The 19,970-nt window shown below is 35.2% G+C and overlaps 1 protein-coding gene across 6 annotated transcripts in view; it reads left to right on the top strand.

Annotated features, from left to right (window-relative positions):
- BANK1 (B cell scaffold protein with ankyrin repeats 1) overlaps window positions 1-19,970 on the top strand; it is a 315,016-nt gene that overhangs the window by 243,529 nt on the left and 51,517 nt on the right. For 4 of the 6 annotated variants that reach the window (XR_003001982.1, XM_024736053.1, XM_024736052.1 and 1 more), the window contains exons 8-9: window positions 14,721-14,799; window positions 18,851-19,159. Coding sequence is in view for 5 of the 6 variants with exons in the window: in XM_024736053.1 (XP_024591821.1) it covers window positions 14,721-14,799; window positions 18,851-19,159 (388 nt within the window). In the remaining variant the exon portion in view is untranslated. The remainder of the gene's footprint in view (window positions 1-14,720; window positions 14,800-18,850; window positions 19,160-19,970) is intronic. The other 2 variants (XM_024736054.1, XM_024736056.1) reach the window with 1 other exon arrangement.

Below are 19,970 nucleotides of genomic sequence, written 5' to 3'. Positions count from 1 at the left end.
AAGAAACAAGAAACATCTCAAATAAACAACCTAATCTTACACATAAAGCAATTAGAGAAAGCAGAACAAAAAAACCCCAAAGTTAACAGAAGGAAAGAAATCATAAAGATCAGATCAGAAATAAATGAAAAAGACATTAAGGACACAATAGCAAAGATCAATAAAACCAAAAGCTGGTTCTTTGAGAAGATAAACAAAATTGATAAACCATTAGCCAGACTCATCAGGAAAAAAAGGGAGATGTCTCAAATCAAAGAATTAGAAATGAAAAAGAAGAAGTAACAACTGACACTGTAGAAATAAAAAGGATCATGAGAGATTACTACAAGCAACTATATGCCAATAAAATGGACAACCTGGAAGAAATGGACAAATTCTTAGAAAAGCACAAGCTTCTAAGACTGAACCAGCAGAAAACAGACAATATAAACTGACCAATCACAAGCAATGAAATTGAAACTGTGATTTAAAATCTTCCAACAAACAAAAGCCCAGGACCAGATGGCTTCACAGGTGTATTCTATCTTACAGTGAGGTATCACCTCACACCAGTCAGAATGGCCACTCTCAAAAAATCTACAAACAATAAATGTTGGAGAGGGTGTGGAGAAAAGGGAACCCTCTTGCCCTGTTGGTGGGAATGTAAATTGTTACAGCTACTATGGAGAACAGTATGGAGATTCCTTAAAAACCTAAAAATAGAACTACCATATGACCTAGCAATCCCACTACTCCTCATGTAACCTGAGAACACCAGAATTCAAAGCGAGTCATGTACCACAATGTTCATTGCAAGTTTATTTACAATAGCCAGGACATGGACGCAACCTAAGTGTCCACTGACAGATGAATGGATAAAGAAGATGGGGCACATATATTTGTGCGTTTCTTGGAAAATTTTATCAGCTGTCTCCCCTATGAATCTCTATGGCTCTTGATTCATTGCCCTCTTAGGTAACTTGACACATTCTTTCTTGTATACACTTGTTTACTTATTTCCCTATTGTTTGGGCCCTCTAATAAGAGACATTAGCTGTATAACCTTGGACAACTTATTTAATCCCACTAACTTTTTTTTGGCTCATTAAATGAGGATTACAATAGTAAACCTATCTCATAAAATCGTTTTGAGGGTAAAATAAATTAAGTACAGAACTTAGACCAGTATCTAGTACATTGTAAATGTTATGTAAGTTATTATTTTTAATAATAATATCAATACTATTGTACCTATCATATGTATTATAAATATGTATGTGGATGTCTGTGTTTTTTAAGAGAAACTTAACTTATCCTTCATTATATTCCCATTGCCTAATCTAGTTTCTGATGTTTAGTAAGCTCCGAATTAATGTTTTTAAATAAGTAAATGAAAAAATAAAGCCCCATTACCATTGTTGCAATTCTCTAGAGATTGAATTTTGCTTAAACTGAGATGAGATTGCTTTAGTATGATGAATTTCTAAGCAATTCAATGTTTTAGTAAGGAACATATCTTTTTAAAACTTCAAAATGTCCTCAAACACAGGGTATAATATGTAATTTTTTATTCGTTCACTTAGCTCAGATGTTAATTTTTTATTCACCTAGCTCAACTGTTAATAAATGCAAATCTCAGATAAAGTAACTCAATCCTAATCTTACCGTTTTAACTACATGATCCATAACAATGTAAACCGGTTCAAATATCTAAACAGAATGCTAATATGTAACGCTAGAAAGCTAGTTGACCTAGTGATTCAATAATTATATTTGTACGTGCTCATTGCTGGTTTCTATAGATTTTTATCCTAAATAGTTTCATTGGCACTTGCAAACAAAATGAGTAACATTAAATCCACTATCTATTTGAATATGAACTTCTTTTTAATTTTTAATGGACTTATTTTTTAGAGCAGTTTTAGGTTTACAACAAAACTGAGAGCAAGGTACAGAAATATTCCATGTATCCCTGCTTCTACACATACATACTCTCCCCCATTATCAACATCACTCACCAAAATGGTAGCTTTTTTTTTACCAAGGGTGAACCTAATTTGATACATCATAATCACCCAGAATCCATAGTGTACTTTAGGTTTCCTACAGTCTTGGGGTTGTACATTCCATGGGTTTGGACAAAAGTATAATAATTATATCCAAGATGAGAATATAATACCAAGTATTTTCATTGCCCTAAAAATCTCTGTGTTCTGATTATTCATCTCTCTCCCCACCCCACCCTTGGCAACCACTGATCTTTTTATTGTCTCCACAGTTTTGCTTTTTCCAGAATGTCATATAGTTGGAATCATACAGAATGTAACCCTTTCAGATTGACTTCTTTCAGTAATATGCATATAAGGTTCCTCCATGTCTTTTCATGGCTTAATAGCTTATGTCTTTTTAGCACTGAATAATATTCTGTTTTCTGGATGTACCACATTTTATTTACTCATGCACCTACTGAAGGACATCTTGGTTGCTTCCAAGTTTTGGCAATAATGAATAAACATCATGTGCAGGTTTTTGTGTGGACATAAGTTTTCAACTTCCTTGGGCAAATACCAATGAGTGACGTTGCTGGATTGTATGATAAGAGTGTGTTTACTTCTGTAAGTAATGGCCAAACTGTCTTCCAAAGTGGCTGTACCATTTTGCATTCCCACCAGCAAAGATAGAGTTCTTGTTTCTCCACATAATTGTCAGCATTCGGTGTTGCTAGTGTTCCAGATTTTGGCCATTCTAATAGATGTGTAGTATTATCTCATTGTTGTTTTAATTTGCATTTCCTGGATAACATATGGAAAAGATGTGAATCATTTTCTCATGTGCCTGTTTTCCACCTGCGTATCTTCTTTGGTCAGGTGTCTGCTAAAGTCTTTGGCCCATTTTTTAATTGGTTTATTTTCTTATTGAATTTTAAGAGTTCTTTGTATATTTTGGATAACAGACCTTTATCAGATGTATCTTTTGCAAATATTTTCTCCCAGTCTGTGGCTTGTCTTCTGTTTCTCTTGATTCTGTCTTTTGCAAAGCAGAAGTTTTTAATGAAGTTCAGGTTATCAGCTATTTTTTTCATGGATCATGCCTTTGGTGTTATATCAAAAAGGTATCACCATGCCCAAAATCATCTAAGTTTTTCCTGTTATCTTCTATGAGTTTTATAATTTTGCATTTTACTTTCAGGTCTATGATCCATTTGGGGTTAACTTTTGTGAAGGGTATAAAGTCTGTGTCTAGACTCATGCTCTGCCTGTGGATGCCCATTTGTTCCAGTACCGTTGGTTGAAGAGACTCTGTTTGCTCCATTGTATTGCCTTTGTTGCTTTGTCAAAGATGAGTTCACCATATGTATAGGGAAATTTATTTTTAATTTAAGGAGCTATTTTAAACTTTATATATTCTACTGTGAAGCCATTCTTCAGGCAAGTGTCATGGCCTGCTATTTGGAAATGAAAACTGTCTACATTTAGAACCAGAAAAATCTTTCTTAAAGGATATGTAAAGCTGAAGATAAACTGCATTAGACAAATTTATCTAAACTTCATGTAAGGTTACACACTCATGGAGTTACTTCTAGTGAAAATGGATATTAGACACACCCTGATTTCCATTAGACTAGCCCTGATTTCCTTTAGACTATGACTTTGAAGATTAGGAATTATTTTCACAAATGACTGAAATCTGCCAAGTAAATCACTGGAAGCTTGAAAATGCTAAGCTACTACCTCACAAGACAGTTTGCAATTCTCAGTGGCAGAATGAAGTGGGATGAGGCTCTTTTTACAGTAATTATAGAATATAAACAGCAGCACCCTTAGTGTTTTGGTTGGGGACCCCACAAAATAAAATTTATTTCAAGTTAAAAGCTTTCAGATTTCTGGGCTAAAGAAAATGACATTTTTCTCCCAAAATGAACTTACTGGTTTTATTGATTCTCTTCTAGTCTGATTTTACATGCCGGCATAGGGGAAATACGTTTCTATAATATATAACAGTGTTGTTTTTCCTACCACAGAAGTTTTCCATTTTATTTTACCTTAAATGCATAGCAAATTTACTTTCAACAGGTTTGTTCTAATTTTAACTTATCAAATCTATTCTACTACAGCTTTAGGTTGTTTTTGGTACATAAAAATATATTTTTGTCTAATTTTCCTTAAATAGATCTATATTTAGGTAAGATCTAAGTGTCCATCCTGCCAATGTACTCATCAAAATTAAGTGGAATGATAAAGGTCTTCTGATAAATGATTCAAATGGAATCTAGTAAATTGAGAGGGGTGAAAATGGCTTTTAATAAGCAAAATTATTTATTGAGGGTACATATGTGTCTCCCAGGTTTCTCTGATTATGAAATACTGCTCTGCTACTAAATAATATTGATAGTGTTGCTAGTTCAATTCCACAATTTAAGTGTAAAATTGTAGAACGGGGATACTTAAGAGTATTACGGTGTGTTACAGTATATCAAAAATAATACTAAATCCACATATGTAAAATAAGTATTAACACTTTTATCTCTAGTGACTTTTCCGCATAAGAACAGCCTCTTCTGAATTGTAACCTGCCTTTGATTTGCCATCCCACCATGTCTTCCTTAATTTATGATTCCCCTTTTCTGATTGTTGATCTTTCATGTTTTAAATTCTCTGATGAATAGAATTGACTCTTCTAATTCTGTATTTTAAGCTAGAGATTATTCCAGCCATACAAATTCCTACTGGGGATAGATTTGCAACAGTATAAGCTTTAAGAATCTTTATATTTAATTTGTTCAAAAAACACTTATTTTGTGATAGTAATAATATAAACTAAAAGGGTCTTTTGTCTCATTTGTCAAATAACACTTATTATCTAGCAACTGAAGAGTATAATCTTTGTGGGAAATTGCTGGGTCTCTAAGTGGTGTCTTATGTTTGCTTCTGGCTTAGATTTCAGAAACCACTTTTCTGTTTTTAGATAAATGCCATATGCAACAACTGTGATGATGACAATGCTAACCTTTTATTACTCAGATTGGATTTTTCCATTTCGTTCTGTTTGACCCTCACTTAAGTTATCAAAGGCTCAGAAAAAAAGAAAAAAAAAAAAGGTGGCTGTTAGTAATAGCATAAATGTAAACCCAGCTACCTCTTCACTGACTCCTATCTGCCAACTTAGAAACATGCAAATGTATCAATTATTTAGTTTCTATTTAGCTTTGCTCCAAATGAAAGCATGTTTTTCTTAATGTGATTTAATTGGAGTATTTAAAACACCATAATTATTTATAATTTTAACATAGTGGTATTTTGTGTTTCCTCTACAGAATTTTACCTTTTTTTTATCTTATGATTTTGAAACTAAAACCAATTTCAAGATTTTAGAATTGTCAATAGCAAAGCTTTACACCAGTGTCTATTATATGCTATTGTTCTTATTATAGGAATAGAAGATCAGAGTTAAGGTAATTAATGCAGCAGTCAGGTTCAGGGTTCATTAAAGCCAAGTTCTTCAATCAGTTCTTGACTACTCAACTTGTTTGTACTCTGTATCTCATCCGTGGCCAATTTCTCCTTCCCTACTCTTGGTACACCCAGGAAGAAGCACCCTTCTGAATTAGCACCTGTCCTCCCTCACATCATTTTATGCTGAAAGAAGGCAAACTAGTTTTAACATTAGTCTAAAAAAGTCTTCATTGTAATATGAACATTGTAAAATCAAATAAAAGTCATTTGGGAATTAAACACCGTAGAATCATTTGAGAGACCCCTCTCCTCACCGACCCAGCTCTTAGGGTGTATTACATATCATAGTCTGTGGAAATGCTGCCCCAGGAGAATTTCAGTGTACAGCTTACACAACCATACCCAGAAGCCTTGATTAGTCTCCATTAGCTTAATTGGTCTGGTATTGATCCATCATCACATCCATCTTGTGATTCCTCACACTTGAAAACAGAGATAATTTTTTAAATCATTATAAGCTACAAAGACCACTATTTAGAGGTCTTTATTTTCATTCTTTACATTTCAGCTTGAACACAACTGACCTTTATTCAATATTAGAATTGAACATAAAGTTTGATGCAAACATAATTTAGTAATATGAAAAAATAGGGCAACACAAAAATTCATCCTATACTAAAATAATGATCTTAATGAAGATGATACAGATAACAGTTGTTGAGTACTTTCTATGTGCCAAGTTCTATAATAAGTATTTGATATGTATTTTCTCATTTAATTTTCACAATAACCCTGAGAGGGTAAGGTACTTTTATGCTTATTTTTACATCTAGAGAGACCAAGAGAGAAGACTATGCTTAAACTCAACTAAGTAGTAAATGCAAGAGTAATATTTGAATCCAGATCTGTGTGACAATACATCTGGACTCAAAATCTTAACCTATATAACCTACATGTATTTTTAGATGGACTGGTTAACAGCAATATCAGTCATCACCATCATCCGGAGATATCTCCAACACACCATAATTGGAGTAAAATAAACAAACATTGACTCCACGCTTTCTATCGAACTTCACATGTTCTCCCCAAAATTCACCTATTTCTTTAATTGGGCAGCTTTGCTCTTTTGCTTTCTGTACATGGCTTAATCAATCTTGCTTTTGCTTGCACCATTCTCTTTACCAGGAACATCCACATCTTTCTTCTTCCATCAATTCATTTATTGTTTATCCATCTATGAGCTCAACCAGCACATATTAGCTGCTAAGGACTAGATTCAAAATTTACCTCTCAAAGTCTACCCATCATTCAAATTCTAGCTCAGGTTATTCCACCCAGAACGATTTCATTCCGTTCATCTCCTATTACACCCTTTAGTCAAACCGAACACTTCAGGGACTACAATTGTTTCAAGCATTTTACTTTTATTTTCCTTGCTAAATATCCTGGGAATATGTTACATATTTTGTATACCCCCGGAAACTTGCATAGCATTAGGCACATAGAAAACATTTAATAAATTTGATTGACCAAGGTTAGGAATAGTTCTACATGCTTGAAAATGTTAGATGACGTGTCTAGATTACACACTAGGAATTTGCCAGGGCTGAGTTGTTGCACATTTTCATAAAGTCAACTCTACCAGGGTCATATGGTAATTCTATTTTTAGTTTTTTAAGGAACGTCCATACTGTTCTCCATAGTGGTTGTACCAATTTACATTCCCACCAACAGTGCAGGAAGGTTCCCATTTCTTCACACCCTCTCCAGCATTTATTGCTTGTAGATTTTTTGATGGTGGCCATTCTGACCGGTGTGAGGTGATACTTCATTGTAGTTTGATTTGAATTTCTCTAATAATTTGTGATGTTGAGCATCTTTTCATGGGCTTTTTGGCCATCTGTATGTCTTCTTTGGAGAAGTATCTATTTAGATCTTCTGCCCATTTTTGATTGGGTTATTTGTTTTTTTGATATTGAATTGCATGAGCTATTTTTGTATTTTGGAGATTAATCCCTTGTTGGTTGATTCGTTTGCAAATATTTTCTCCCATTCTGAGGGTTGTCTTTACATTTTGTTTATGGTTTCCTTTGCTGTGCAAAAGCTTTTAAATTTAATTAGATCCCATTTGTATATTTTTGTTTTTATTTCCATTACTCTAGGAGGTGGATCAAAAAAGATATTGCTGCGAATTATGCCAAAGGGTGTCCTGCCTATGTTTCCTCTAAGAGTTTTATAGTGTCCGGCCTTACATTTAGGTCTTTAATCCATTTTGAGTTTATTTTTGTGTATGGTGTTAGGGAGTGCTCTAATTTCATTCTTTTACTTGGAGCTGTCCAGTTTTCCCAGCACCACTTATTGAACAGACTGTCTTTTCTCCATTGTATATTCTTGCCTCCTTTGTCATAGATGAGGTGACCATATGTGCGTGGGTTTATCTTTGGGCTTTCTATCCTGTTCCATTGATCTATATTTCTGTTTTTGTGCCAGTACCATACTGTTTTGATTACTGTAGCTTTGTAGTATAGTCTGAAGTCAGGGAGCCTGATTCCTTCAGCTCTGTTTTTCTTTCTCAAGATTGCTTTGGCTATTCAGGGTCTTTTGTGCTACCATGCAAATTGTAAAATGTTTTTTGTTCTAATTCTGTGAAAAATGCCATTGGTAATTTGATAGGGATTGCATTAAATCTGTAGATTGCTTTGGGTACTATAGTCATTTTCACAATATTGATTCTTCCAATCCAAGAACATGGTATATCTCTCCATTTTTTTGTGTCATCTTTGATTTCTTTCATCAGTATCTTATAGTTTTCTGAGTACAGGTCTTTTGCCTCCTTAGGTAGGTTTATTACTAGGTATTTTATTCTTTTTGATGCGATGGTAAATGGGATTATTTCCTTGATTTCTCTTTCTGATCTTTTGTTCTTAGTGTATAGGAATGCAAGACATTTCTGTGTATTAATTTCATATCCTGCAGTTTTACCAAATGCATTGATGAGCTCTAGTAGTTTTCTGGTAGCATCTTTAGGATTCTCTATGTATAGCATCATGTCATCTGCAAACAGTGACAATTTTACTTCTTCTCTTCCAATTTGCATTCCTTTTATTTCTTTTTCTTCTCTGATTGTCATGGCCAGGAGTTCCAAAACTGTGTTGAAAAGTAGTGGCGAGAGTGGACATCCTTGTCTTATTCCTGATCTTAGAGGAAATGCTTTCAGTTTTTCACCATTGAGAATGATGTTTGCTGTGGGTTTGTCGTATATGGCCTTTATTATGTTGAGGTATGTTCACTCTATGCCCACTATCTTGAGAGTTTTTATCATAAATTGGTGTTGAATTTTGTCAAAAGCTTTTTCTGTATCCATTGAGATGATCATATGGTTTTTCTTCTTCAATTTGTTGATATGGTGTATCACATTGATTGATTTGTGTATATTGAAGAATCCTTGCATCCCTGCGATAAATCCCACTTGATCATGGTGTATGATCCTTTTAATGTGTTGTGGATTCTGTTTGCTAGTATTTTGTTGAGCATTTTTGTGTCTATGTTCATCAGTGATCTCGGTATGTAATTTTCTTTTTTTGTGACACCTCTGTCTGGTTTTGGTTTCAGGGTGATGGCAGCCTCATAGAGTGAGCTTGGGAATGTTCCTTCCTGTGCAGTTTTTTTGAGTCTGAGAAGGATAGGTGTTAGCTCTTCTCTAAATGTTTGATAGAATTTGCCTGTGAAGCCATCTAGCCCTGGGCTTTTGTTTGTTGAAAGATTTTTAATCACAGTTTCAATTTCAGTGCTTGTGATTGGTCTGTTCATATTTTCTATTTCTTCCTGGTTCAGTCTTGGAAGATTGTACCTTTCTAAGAATTTGTCCATTTCTTCCAGGTTCTCCATTTTATTGGCATATAGTTGCTTGTAGTAGTCTCTCATGATCTTTTGTATTTCTGTGGTGTCAGTTGTAACTTCTCCTTTTTCATTTCAATTTTATTGATTTGAGTCTTCTCCCTCTTTTTCTTGATGAGTCTAGCTGAAGGTTTATCCATTTTATTTATCTTCTCAAAGAACCAGCTTTTAGTTTTATGCATCTTTGCTTTTGTTTTCTTCATTTCTATTTCTTTTAGTTATGCTCTGATCTTCATGATTTCTTTCCTTCTACTAACTGGGTTTTGTTTGTTCTTCTTTCTCTAGTGCTTTAGGTATAAGTTTAGGTTGTTTATTGAGATTTTTCTTGTTTCTTGAGGTAAGATTGTATTGCTATAAACTTCCCTTTTACATCCCATAGGTTTTGTCTTTGTTACATCCCATAGGTTTTAGGTCATCGTGTTTTCATTGTCATTTGTTTCTAGGTATTTTTTATTTCCTCTTTGATTTCTTCAGTGATCCATTGGTTATTTAGTAACATATTGTTTAGCCTCCATGAGTTTGTGTTTTTTATAGTTTTTTTCCTGTAATTGATTTCTTTATTTTAATATTTATGTATTTTCTTTATCTTTTGGCTGCATTGGGTCTTAGTTGTGGCACACAGGATCTTCGTTGAGGCATGTGGGATCTTTCGTTGCAGCGCGCAGTCTTTTTGTAGCAGCCCTCAGGCTTCTCTCTAGTTTTGGCGCACATGGGCTTTTCTCTAGTTGTGGCACGCAGGCTCCAGGGCACATGGGTTGTGTAGTGGCGGCATGTGGGCTCTCTCATTGAGGTTCGCGAGCTCAGTAGTTGTTGCGGGTGGGCTTAGTTGCCCTGTGGCGTGTGAGATCTTAGCTCCCCGACCAGGGGTCGAACCTGCGTTCCCGCACTGAAAGGTGGATCCTCTACCACTGGACCACCAGGGAAGTCCCTCCTGTAATTGATTTCTAATCTCATAACGTTGTGGTCAGAAAAGATGTTTTATGCTACATTTTAAAACTAACTTGCTTGGAGAACTGTATAAATTATTACAGTTTTATTGTGGCATCATGCTTTTAGCATTATATCAGTGTATGAACAAGAAAATAAACTAGACATCCACAGATTCCTTTCAGATTTTGGATTCCTTAATTTTAAATGAAGATAACTGTTTTCTTACTTTTACAACTACAACCTTAACAAAGGAATGGATTTTAATCATTCACATTTTAGTGAACGATGGCTGAATTTAAACCAAGCATATGGCCCAATAAAGGTGTTAGTACCTCACAAATGCAACCACGACTGTGATGGATTACAAACAAACATTATCAAAATAGGACTAGAGTGTAGTTAAAAGGGTCAGGTGCCCAAGCTTGAAGTTCACAACTCTAGCTAGAGCCGATGGGCAGAGACTAAGACCAGAAGCTGTCAGTACCAGGACTGGAGCCCTGTGTGTCACCACTCAGGGAGATTGGCTTGAGGGTGGCCTCAGGTTGAGAGAAGAGCTGGGTGAACACACCAAGTGAGTCGAGGTCAGAACAAGAGATGTGCCAGCTACAGAAGCCAACCTTCCAGAATCTTTTTAAAGCTAAATTTTTTCAGATTTGTTTTCCTAAGTTTGAGGAAATAGATTTCAGTATTCCTGCTGTTTTTTTCTCCCTTTTTACTAACTTTCAGATGAAACCATCACCTGTCCCCTTGGCACCTGTTCTTTTCACTGCACCAGATTGTTTTGTTGGTTACAATTAAAAACTTGAATTTCTCATTGTGTAGAATGAGACTTCTAACCTTTGTCCACCTGGTCAAATTATCTTTTCATCACTTAATTTTTTATATTAAGATTCTGTCTTAAAAAATAGAGCATATATCCTCAGGTTATTCTAACAAAATTTTGGTCCATGCTAAGGAAAATGTCCACTTTTTCCCCACCAGAGTTTAACTGCTCCACAACTATTTGATTCTTCCTCATTCCTCTTTCAATCACAGACAGAGTTCCTATTTAGTTTTTACATTCAGGATTCCATTTCCCATGATATAAAAAGAAACTTTCATGAGGAATTATATAAGTCTGCTTCTAGGCCATATTCCTGTATGGCCTAAGGAAAAAAAAATTCTCTTAAAAGATGTCATGAAAACTAAGATATACTTTTACAATATGACCTTGAAATTTTTTTTGAGACTTGTATGTTTGCTGTCATGCACAGCTTTTGTATAACTTTGTTCATTCTTAACATTTAGTAGGAAAAATCTTTATTATTTCAATTGGAATATTAATGCAGATTCTGAAGCCTAGTGCGTTCATTTTGGGTAATGAATAAAATATTACAAGGTCAATTTGTTACTCTTCAGAGACATATATATATGTCTCTGAACAGACTGTCACGTGCTTTAAAGCTGGTAAAATCATTTATAATCAACACTGTGGAACGTTGGACAAAAGTTGGGCTAATTACAATATCTTCAGAAGCTCATAAAAATATTTAGAAACCAACTGTCATGTGAAGATCGTTTTTATTCACTCCCTTAAAATCAGAATATTATGATTAATTATACTGTACTAAATGCCAAAGCCACGTGGAGCTTTATATACCTCAGTCAACAAGAAGTTCTTTTATCTTTGATAAGGAATGATTTAAATTTTATCAAACATTGTGTGCTTACAAGGACTATCTACGGCCTAGAATATTACTCTGAGCATGTTCAGCTAATAGATTTTATTGTTTAAGCTGGATTTTTTCATTTAGAGAAGTGGCAGTCATGGCAAGTGTCAAGATAATTTTTTAATCCAATCTCCTCACCCAAAAAGCAAACGAATAAAACTTTTCCCTGATTATCTGGTTATTTCTTAATTTTACATTTCACCTGTAAGGATTGAGTTTATGGTAATGAAATAAATAAAATATTGCATTCTAATTATTTTTTGATTTGTTTCCCCTCCCAATAAAAATGGGATATTTTTGGAGAGTGCGAATTGTGTATCTTTTAAACTTTTAACTATTTACCTTAATTACTAATAGAGTATTTAGCACATAGTAGGCCTGCATAAATATTTGATAAATTAATGAATAAAGTCAGACTCTAGCCCCAGATAAAGAAACTTATTAAAGAATTAAATATTTCTTCCTCTGATTCTTATCATCTCTATTAGCTTGTAAATTATAGAGATGTTTTTAATAATAAAATCATACTGCCACACTTCGATCAGAAAGTTTATATTCCAGTTCTTTTTCTGTCACAGCAGAACGTCCAAAGGCACACAATTCAGAAGAATTAAGTTAAATAATTATTGGCTCATTATTGATGATTCCCACATCAAATCAGTGTGGTCACCGTGCTTGCTTAAGTGTGAATGAAGAAAGGAATATCTAACATATGCAGATTACATTTATTGAGAACTTACTATGTGGTAGATGTAATAATGTGTTTTGCTTACATTTCCTAATTTAACCTTCCCAGCAAATTGATAGTATAGATACTACTATCCACATTTTGCAGGATAGAATCTTGAAATTTAGAGTAAAGTGCCCAGTGTCACACAGCTAATAAATAATAGAACTATGATTTGTTCTTAGACTGACTTCAAAATCCATTCTCTGTCCACTGTACCACACAACAAAGTATTAAAGTGATTAGGTGTCAGAGTGTCATCATACTTTTAAGCCATCATTGATTTCACCAGTTATTAATATATCATTAGATATAACACAGTTTTCCAAAATAAATATGATTGTAAGTGTAAGGAATTCTAGTAAGACACAATTGGTTTTTAGTGTAAATATGTCGAAAGATCCTTTCATTCCTGAGAAAACAGTTACTTTCTACATAGCCTGATTATACAAAATATCGGTTTTACATAATATTTATGAAAGTGCCCAAATCAAAGTTGGCTATTTTTTAAATTTGGAAGCCATTTCCTTCAAGACACTTTTAGGCTTGTGTGTTTGTTTGCACACGTCATAAAGCTTAAGTTATAACATAAAAATGATTCCATTATGTTTCAACCTCAGTATGTGACACACACACACCCCTACATACTTGCCCACAGACTCTTTATTAAGAGACTGATTTTGAGCTTATAACGTCTAGGCTTGTGAATAGTATAGTGGAAATTTTCACATAATTCCTGAAATCTTTGTAAAACATTCCTGTTATTCAACTAGTAGAAACGTCCTTGATGTGATTTTAAGAGTATTATGGATTTTTTTAATGTATTCTTGATCTACCTTGTGAAATATAGAGGTCAGGCTAACTGAAAACAAAAAATGACCATATCAACAGTGCTTTTAATACCAAAGTATACAAATATCAACTAAATATCAATCAATCTCCCTAGTAAAGTTAAGTGATTTTTTTACATTAGCATTTAATTGAGTCCACAAAGGGGAAAATATAATTTAAATAGAAAATAATATGGAAAAGAATATATATATTCTGTTTATAGATTATATATATATTCTTTGATTTCCACTGGAATCTTGAAAATAAAAATTTCCTTAAGATTTTTATAGTGAGCCTGATGCAGAAGCTCGTTTTCTTTTTTTTAATTGAAGTATAGTTGATTTACAATGTCGTGTTCGTTCCTGGTGTACAGAAAAGTAATTTAAAGGGACATTCCAAACGTAGAGCAAATGGACTAGTCATTTCAATTTTATTAAGAACAGAAGCACAAATCATTTGAATAATCACTTGGAGTTCATGGTAACGAAACATGACCTATGTTAATGCAACCAAGCTCCGTCTCTTTCTCTGTGTGCTTTTGCACAAATCGAGCTCTCACTGGAGTTACTTAGCTTTCTCAGCAAACACCAACATGTTCCACTACTTTAGACCCCATGCCTCCTTCAGAGATTATAAGCAAACACTAGCAATTTCAGAGGAAAAAAAGCGGGCTTCTATGCTTTCTCAGTAATTCTCCCTTCTAAGTGTAGTGGAACTGATTTCAGAAAGACAAACATACATTCCCTTACTCAGTTTCCTTTTTCTTTTTAAAGATGGAAAATAAACCACTTTAAAATTTCACTGTCTTATATATACTGTATTATAATCCTTGATGTCATTAAGAATATCTTTTGAACTGGTAAAAGATACCAGAAATGTTCAAAAGGAAGCAAAGCTCATGGTTTTTAAAAGAAATAGTTGCCTTCCTTTTCATTCAGGAGTTATTTATTGTAAAAATTTCATAATTATTGCTGTGAATCTTAAAAAAGTTCCATTTAAAAAGCTCTTTATTGTAAATGTTATATTGTTCCAGTTACACTTTTAATACTGTGTCATTGAAAAAATTATAGATGGCCCAAATATAATGGCTGAGATATGTAAGGTATTAGCTGACAATTTGGTATGTGTGAAAATGCAGATTTATTACGATTAATACATATAATTGAAAATTACATTCCTTTTTGTCTTCAGATCCAAGAAGTTAGAAGAAATAATGAGGAAGAAAGTGACTATGAAGAGGATATTACCTCATTTTCTACATGTTCTCCTAGTAAGTGTTCCTATATGTTATGTACATAAACAACATTCGTATTAAGGTATATGTGACTGATAAAAGTAAAACTGAAGAGAGCATAGAAAAGCATGGAGAGCATGGAAAGACATTTAATTAACTGAACGACTTTTAGTGTATCATCTGGTAGAGATATGACTACATTATCTTGCTAATTTAAATATTTCTAATAAGTTCAGTGTTTAATAATCAAACCAGCAGTTTTTCCCACCCAAAGAGAATACACAAGTCAGGTTGATATAAATATTCTATTTGACAACTATATTTTTTCAGTTTTTTTTTAAAACAAAGTCACATTCTTTTCAGACCTTGGTTTTCTCAGCTAGGAAATGAGAAGTTTGTATTAGGACTCTCTACGCTCCCTGCTGGCTGTAATAGAATGTAGTTCTATATTCTAGAAAACTAATTGAGAGTCTTCCTCCATGTACATAACGCTACCTATCATGCCTGTTTCCACTGGTATACAGCAGCTTGCTCACCATCTTCACCAGCAAGTCTGATAGCCGTCTCCCACCCAACATTTCCAAATCTGAAAACCCTAACTCCACCACTCCCAAATCTGCTCTACCCGCTGACTTCCCCATCTCAGTAAATGAAGACTCCTTCCTTGTTCAATTCAGTCCAAAAACTTCAGTCACCCTTTTTTACTTTCTGTCCTACCCTGTATCCAATCAGATAATACTGTGGACTGTACCTTTGCAAAACAGCCAGACTTTCCTCACCCTTTCATTGTTACTTATCCTAATCCGTGCTGTCACCTGCTCTCCCCTGGATTATTGCAATAGCCCAGTGGCTCTCAATGAAGCACTATTTTCTGACCCCAACAGAAGATATTCGTCAATGAATGGAGATTTTTTTGGTCATGATTTTGAGAAGGGAATTTTGCTAGAAATACTGCTAAATATCCTGCAGTGCACAGGATGTGCCCCATGAAACACAGGATTATCTTGTCAAAAATGCCAGTGGTATGCCGTTAAGAAACCCTGCAATAGCTTCCTCCCAATTTGCCCCTAATATTCTATGCTTCCAAAAGGAACTAATCACTCTTCTGCTCCAAATTCTCCAGTACCTTCCCATGGTACTTGTAATCCTTATCGTCGCCTATAAGGCCCTAGATAATCTTGATGGTCCCATCTCTAACCACTCTCTCGCTTGTTCACAGCCAAAGTGACACCTCACACATCAAGCAGGCTCTTGCCTCAGGTCATCTGCACTTTGAACAGTTCGCAGACGATGCTCCATTAAACGTTCCTGACCACCAGTTTTTCAAATGATGGGCTGACCAGCAAAGCAAATAACATTAAACACAATGCCTTAACTAGCATACTTTGGCAAAATCGGTAAACTCTTCAAACACTATTGCAGAACACAAAATTATGCTAAATATTAATGTAATAAATTGATGCCCTCTTTTAAAGTTATACATTTTATTATCTTTTTAATGACTTAATGATTTGTTATAATTTTTAATGATAATGAAAGTAATGATAAAGGCCATCATTGATAATGACCATATATTTATCATGCCACGTAATCCTCTGAAGTACTACCTATGAGAAGAAGACATTATTTCAGTTATTGGTACAGCACAACCTCATTTCTACAGACAGTTTGGACCTGGAACTGTCTCATATACGAAACTCTGTGCGACTGGACTCAAGCCTCTGACTCTTTCGTTGGAGTGAGGGTGAAGCATAGAACACCCTAAGTCAGCAGATTTCCATTGGTATCACCACTGCTATGAAGCTTGCTAAAACTCACTGACCAACCACATCTGACTCTCCAGGGCTGTATTCCAGGTTTAGGCAGGACCAAGGAGGACCAAGGATACTCTGTTGCTTGCTTAGGCAGTGTTTATGTAAAATATAAACACCGAATACATAAACATAAGAGTGGCTACAAGTAATTGCCTGTAGCATGAATGTAGTTCTAAGCTGATGATCGATTTTCCCAGACTGAAATAGCGAATCCCCTTTGCAAGCATCAGCAATGATTTCTTTTCAGCCACTCCATCATTTACTCCATCAATATTTCTAGAGACTTCTGTGTTTCAGGCTGTGTTTGGGGTTACAGCCAGAAAGCTGAATGAGGTCTGGGCAGAGATCTGTGCAAGAATGAAAGTCCACCTGCTCTACCCAGGCTGGTAATTAAAGAATCTTGGTTTGCAGTTCTAACACTGGCAGCTAGACGTTTCTTCTTTCTCACATGAGAGAAAGAGAGAAATTAAAAATAAAATTCACGTAGAAATATGTAGTACTGTCATGGGCATGATTTTCCCACATGACTAACTTTTCTCTCATTGCTGAAGAATGTCTACAGTGTAACTCTTCAACTAAAAAAGATTCTTCTTTGTACTCTGCCATTTGTCTTCTTTAGCTATATTTTAGTTTAGCGACACTTTAAAACAATTATTTGCTTTTCTGTCGCACTCATGACAGCAATTCACATTTTCCCTCCAATACAGAGATTCCAAAGTTCATTTTAACTTTGTATGATTACTTTATTTAGAGCACAATTTCTATAAAGAAAATATAAAGAAAAAGGTTTTAAGATTTAAAGTTATTGCATTATAATATATTTTTTCTATCCGAATACATAAACATAAGAGTGGCTACAAGTAATTGCCTGTAGCATGAATGTAGTTCTAAGCTGATGATCGATTTTCCCAGACTGAAATAGCGAATCCCCTTTGCAAGCATCAGCAATGATTTCTTTTCAGCCACTCCATCATTTACTCCATCAATATTTCTAGAGACTTCTGTGTTTCAGGCTGTGTTTGGGGTTACAGCCAGAAAGCTGAATGAGGTCTGGGCAGAGATCTGTGCAAGAATGAAAGTCCACCTGCTCTACCCAGGCTGGTAATTAAAGAATCTTGGTTTGCAGTTCTAACACTGGCAGCTAGACGTTTCTTCTTTCTCACATGAGAGAAAGAGAGAAATTAAAAATAAAATTCACGTAGAAATATGTAGTACTGTCATGGGCATGATTTTCCCACATGACTAACTTTTCTCTCATTGCTGAAGAATGTCTACAGTGTAACTCTTCAACTAAAAAAGATTCTTCTTTGTACTCTGCCATTTGTCTTCTTTAGCTATATTTTAGTTTAGCGACACTTTAAAACAATTATTTGCTTTTCTGTCGCACTCATGACAGCAATTCACATTTTCCCTCCAATACAGAGATTCCAAAGTTCATTTTAACTTTGTATGATTACTTTATTTAGAGCACAATTTCTATAAAGAAAATATAAAGAAAAAGGTTTTAAGATTTAAAGTTATTGCATTATATTTTTTCTGTTTTCTCCCTGAGTGGTTAGAGAGCATTTTACTATGTACAGTATAAACACAAATAATGGAATCATGATTCTTAGAATGGAGGAAATGTGACTGAATCATTTGGTTACGTTTCAGGACAGAAAAGATTTTTTGGTGAGAGAACTGAGCCTTAAAAATATTTACTTACTATTGGTGATTTGGATGCCTTCCCCATCAAAAAATATTAACACTTTTCTCAAGTAATATTTTCAAGAATTAAGATGTCATCTGGTGATAAATATGTTAAAATAATAACTAAATAAAAACCACAGATTCATTTCATTGCATTATTTACAGGCAAGTTAAGATTTTTGTTCCTTGCCTTTACCTTTTCCATCACTTATTTATTACTTATTAGGTTAGTTATATTGTTTTCTAATAAAAATATGGTAATGTAGTCATATATTGAATCTGGTTAAATAATAACTCTAGAGAATCAGAATATTTTTCTATACATGTAGTATCCGAATATTATTTATCATTATGTGTATGAGAGTGTCATAAACTGAGGTAGCAAGATATAATGGAGCTTTCTTTGGTAAATATTATAAAAGCCCAAGAATGACTATTCACCAAAATTACGCATTTGTCAGCTTTCCCCTGTATCAGATCATAAAAGTTTAATTAACATTACCACCACTTCTGTACGAAGTTAGAAAATACGAAATGCCTCCAGATGGTGTGTTTACATGAAATCATACAATCTTCATCATAAGCAGCCATACAGAGCCCAGTTCTCCATCATGAAGGCTGGCGGCCGTACAGGCAGAGGGCGGAAGGAGCAGAGGTGAATGAAACGGCAGAGGAAGAAAAAGAGCATGAATCAGGCACGGAGACCAAGCACCGCCCACCAGAGGTTGACAGTGGGAGTGAGAACCAGTATGATGACTTGTACACGTTCATTCCTGGAGACAACCCAGAAAATAATTCCCGAGGGCCCCTCGTGAGCAGCAGACCACCTCTCCCTCCACCGCGACCTGTAACAGCTGCCTTCCCACTGGAAAAACCTCACTTCACATTACAAGGTAAGGTTAAGGTTAAAACAACAACTACAAAACTTTGACACGTACATAGCATATAGTGGCGAAGCCATACAAAGATCAACTTTTAAAACCCAGAGAAGATTTCCTCCTGTTCTTTAACAACTAGGGCCTCAGAAATCAGGTAAGAGATACCTCCCACTAACTCCCTTCCTCCCTTCCTTCCTTCTTTCCTCCTTTCCTCTCTCTCTGCCCCCCACCCTCCACTATTCCTCGCTCCCATTCTTCCTCCCTCCCTCTCTCTTTTTCTTTCTTTTTTCTTCCAGGAAAAAAGTCTCATTACAAAACTTTCTGTAAGTAAAGAAATAAAACTTGGAAGGAGTCTGTAATTCTTCACATAAAACGAACCTCAAGCATCATGTGGAAAAGTAAGCAACAACTTAGCTTTTACAAAATACTCTCAAAGGGCTTCCCTGGTGGCGCAGTGGTTGAGAGTCCGCCTGCCGATGCAGGGGACAAGGGTTCGTGCCCCGGTCCGGGAAGATCCCACATGCCGCGGAGCGGCTGGGCCCGTGAGCCATGTCCGCGGAGCCTGCGCGTCCGGAGGCTGTGCTCCGCAACGGGAGAGGCCACAACAGTCAGAGGCCCGCGTACCGCAAAAAAAAAAAACTTCTCAGTTTTCTGACAAAAGAGAAAGGCTAATGTGTTACAGATTTGAAAACGACCTTGGACACTTCACTCAGTTGGTAGCTGCAGGGGAAGCAAGTGGTAAAGGGTCTATCACACGCTGCCTTGAGACCAAAGTCAAAAAAATCTGTCTTGGTAAAGGGGAAGAACAACCGTTAAATGGCTGTGA

Source organism: Neophocaena asiaeorientalis, unplaced genomic scaffold (genome assembly GCF_003031525.2).
Source record: "Neophocaena asiaeorientalis asiaeorientalis breed wild unplaced genomic scaffold, Neophocaena_asiaeorientalis_V1.1 scaffold7, whole genome shotgun sequence".
Lineage (NCBI taxonomy): Eukaryota > Metazoa > Chordata > Mammalia > Artiodactyla > Phocoenidae > Neophocaena > Neophocaena asiaeorientalis.
This window is presented reverse-complemented; position numbering and strand designations above follow the sequence as displayed.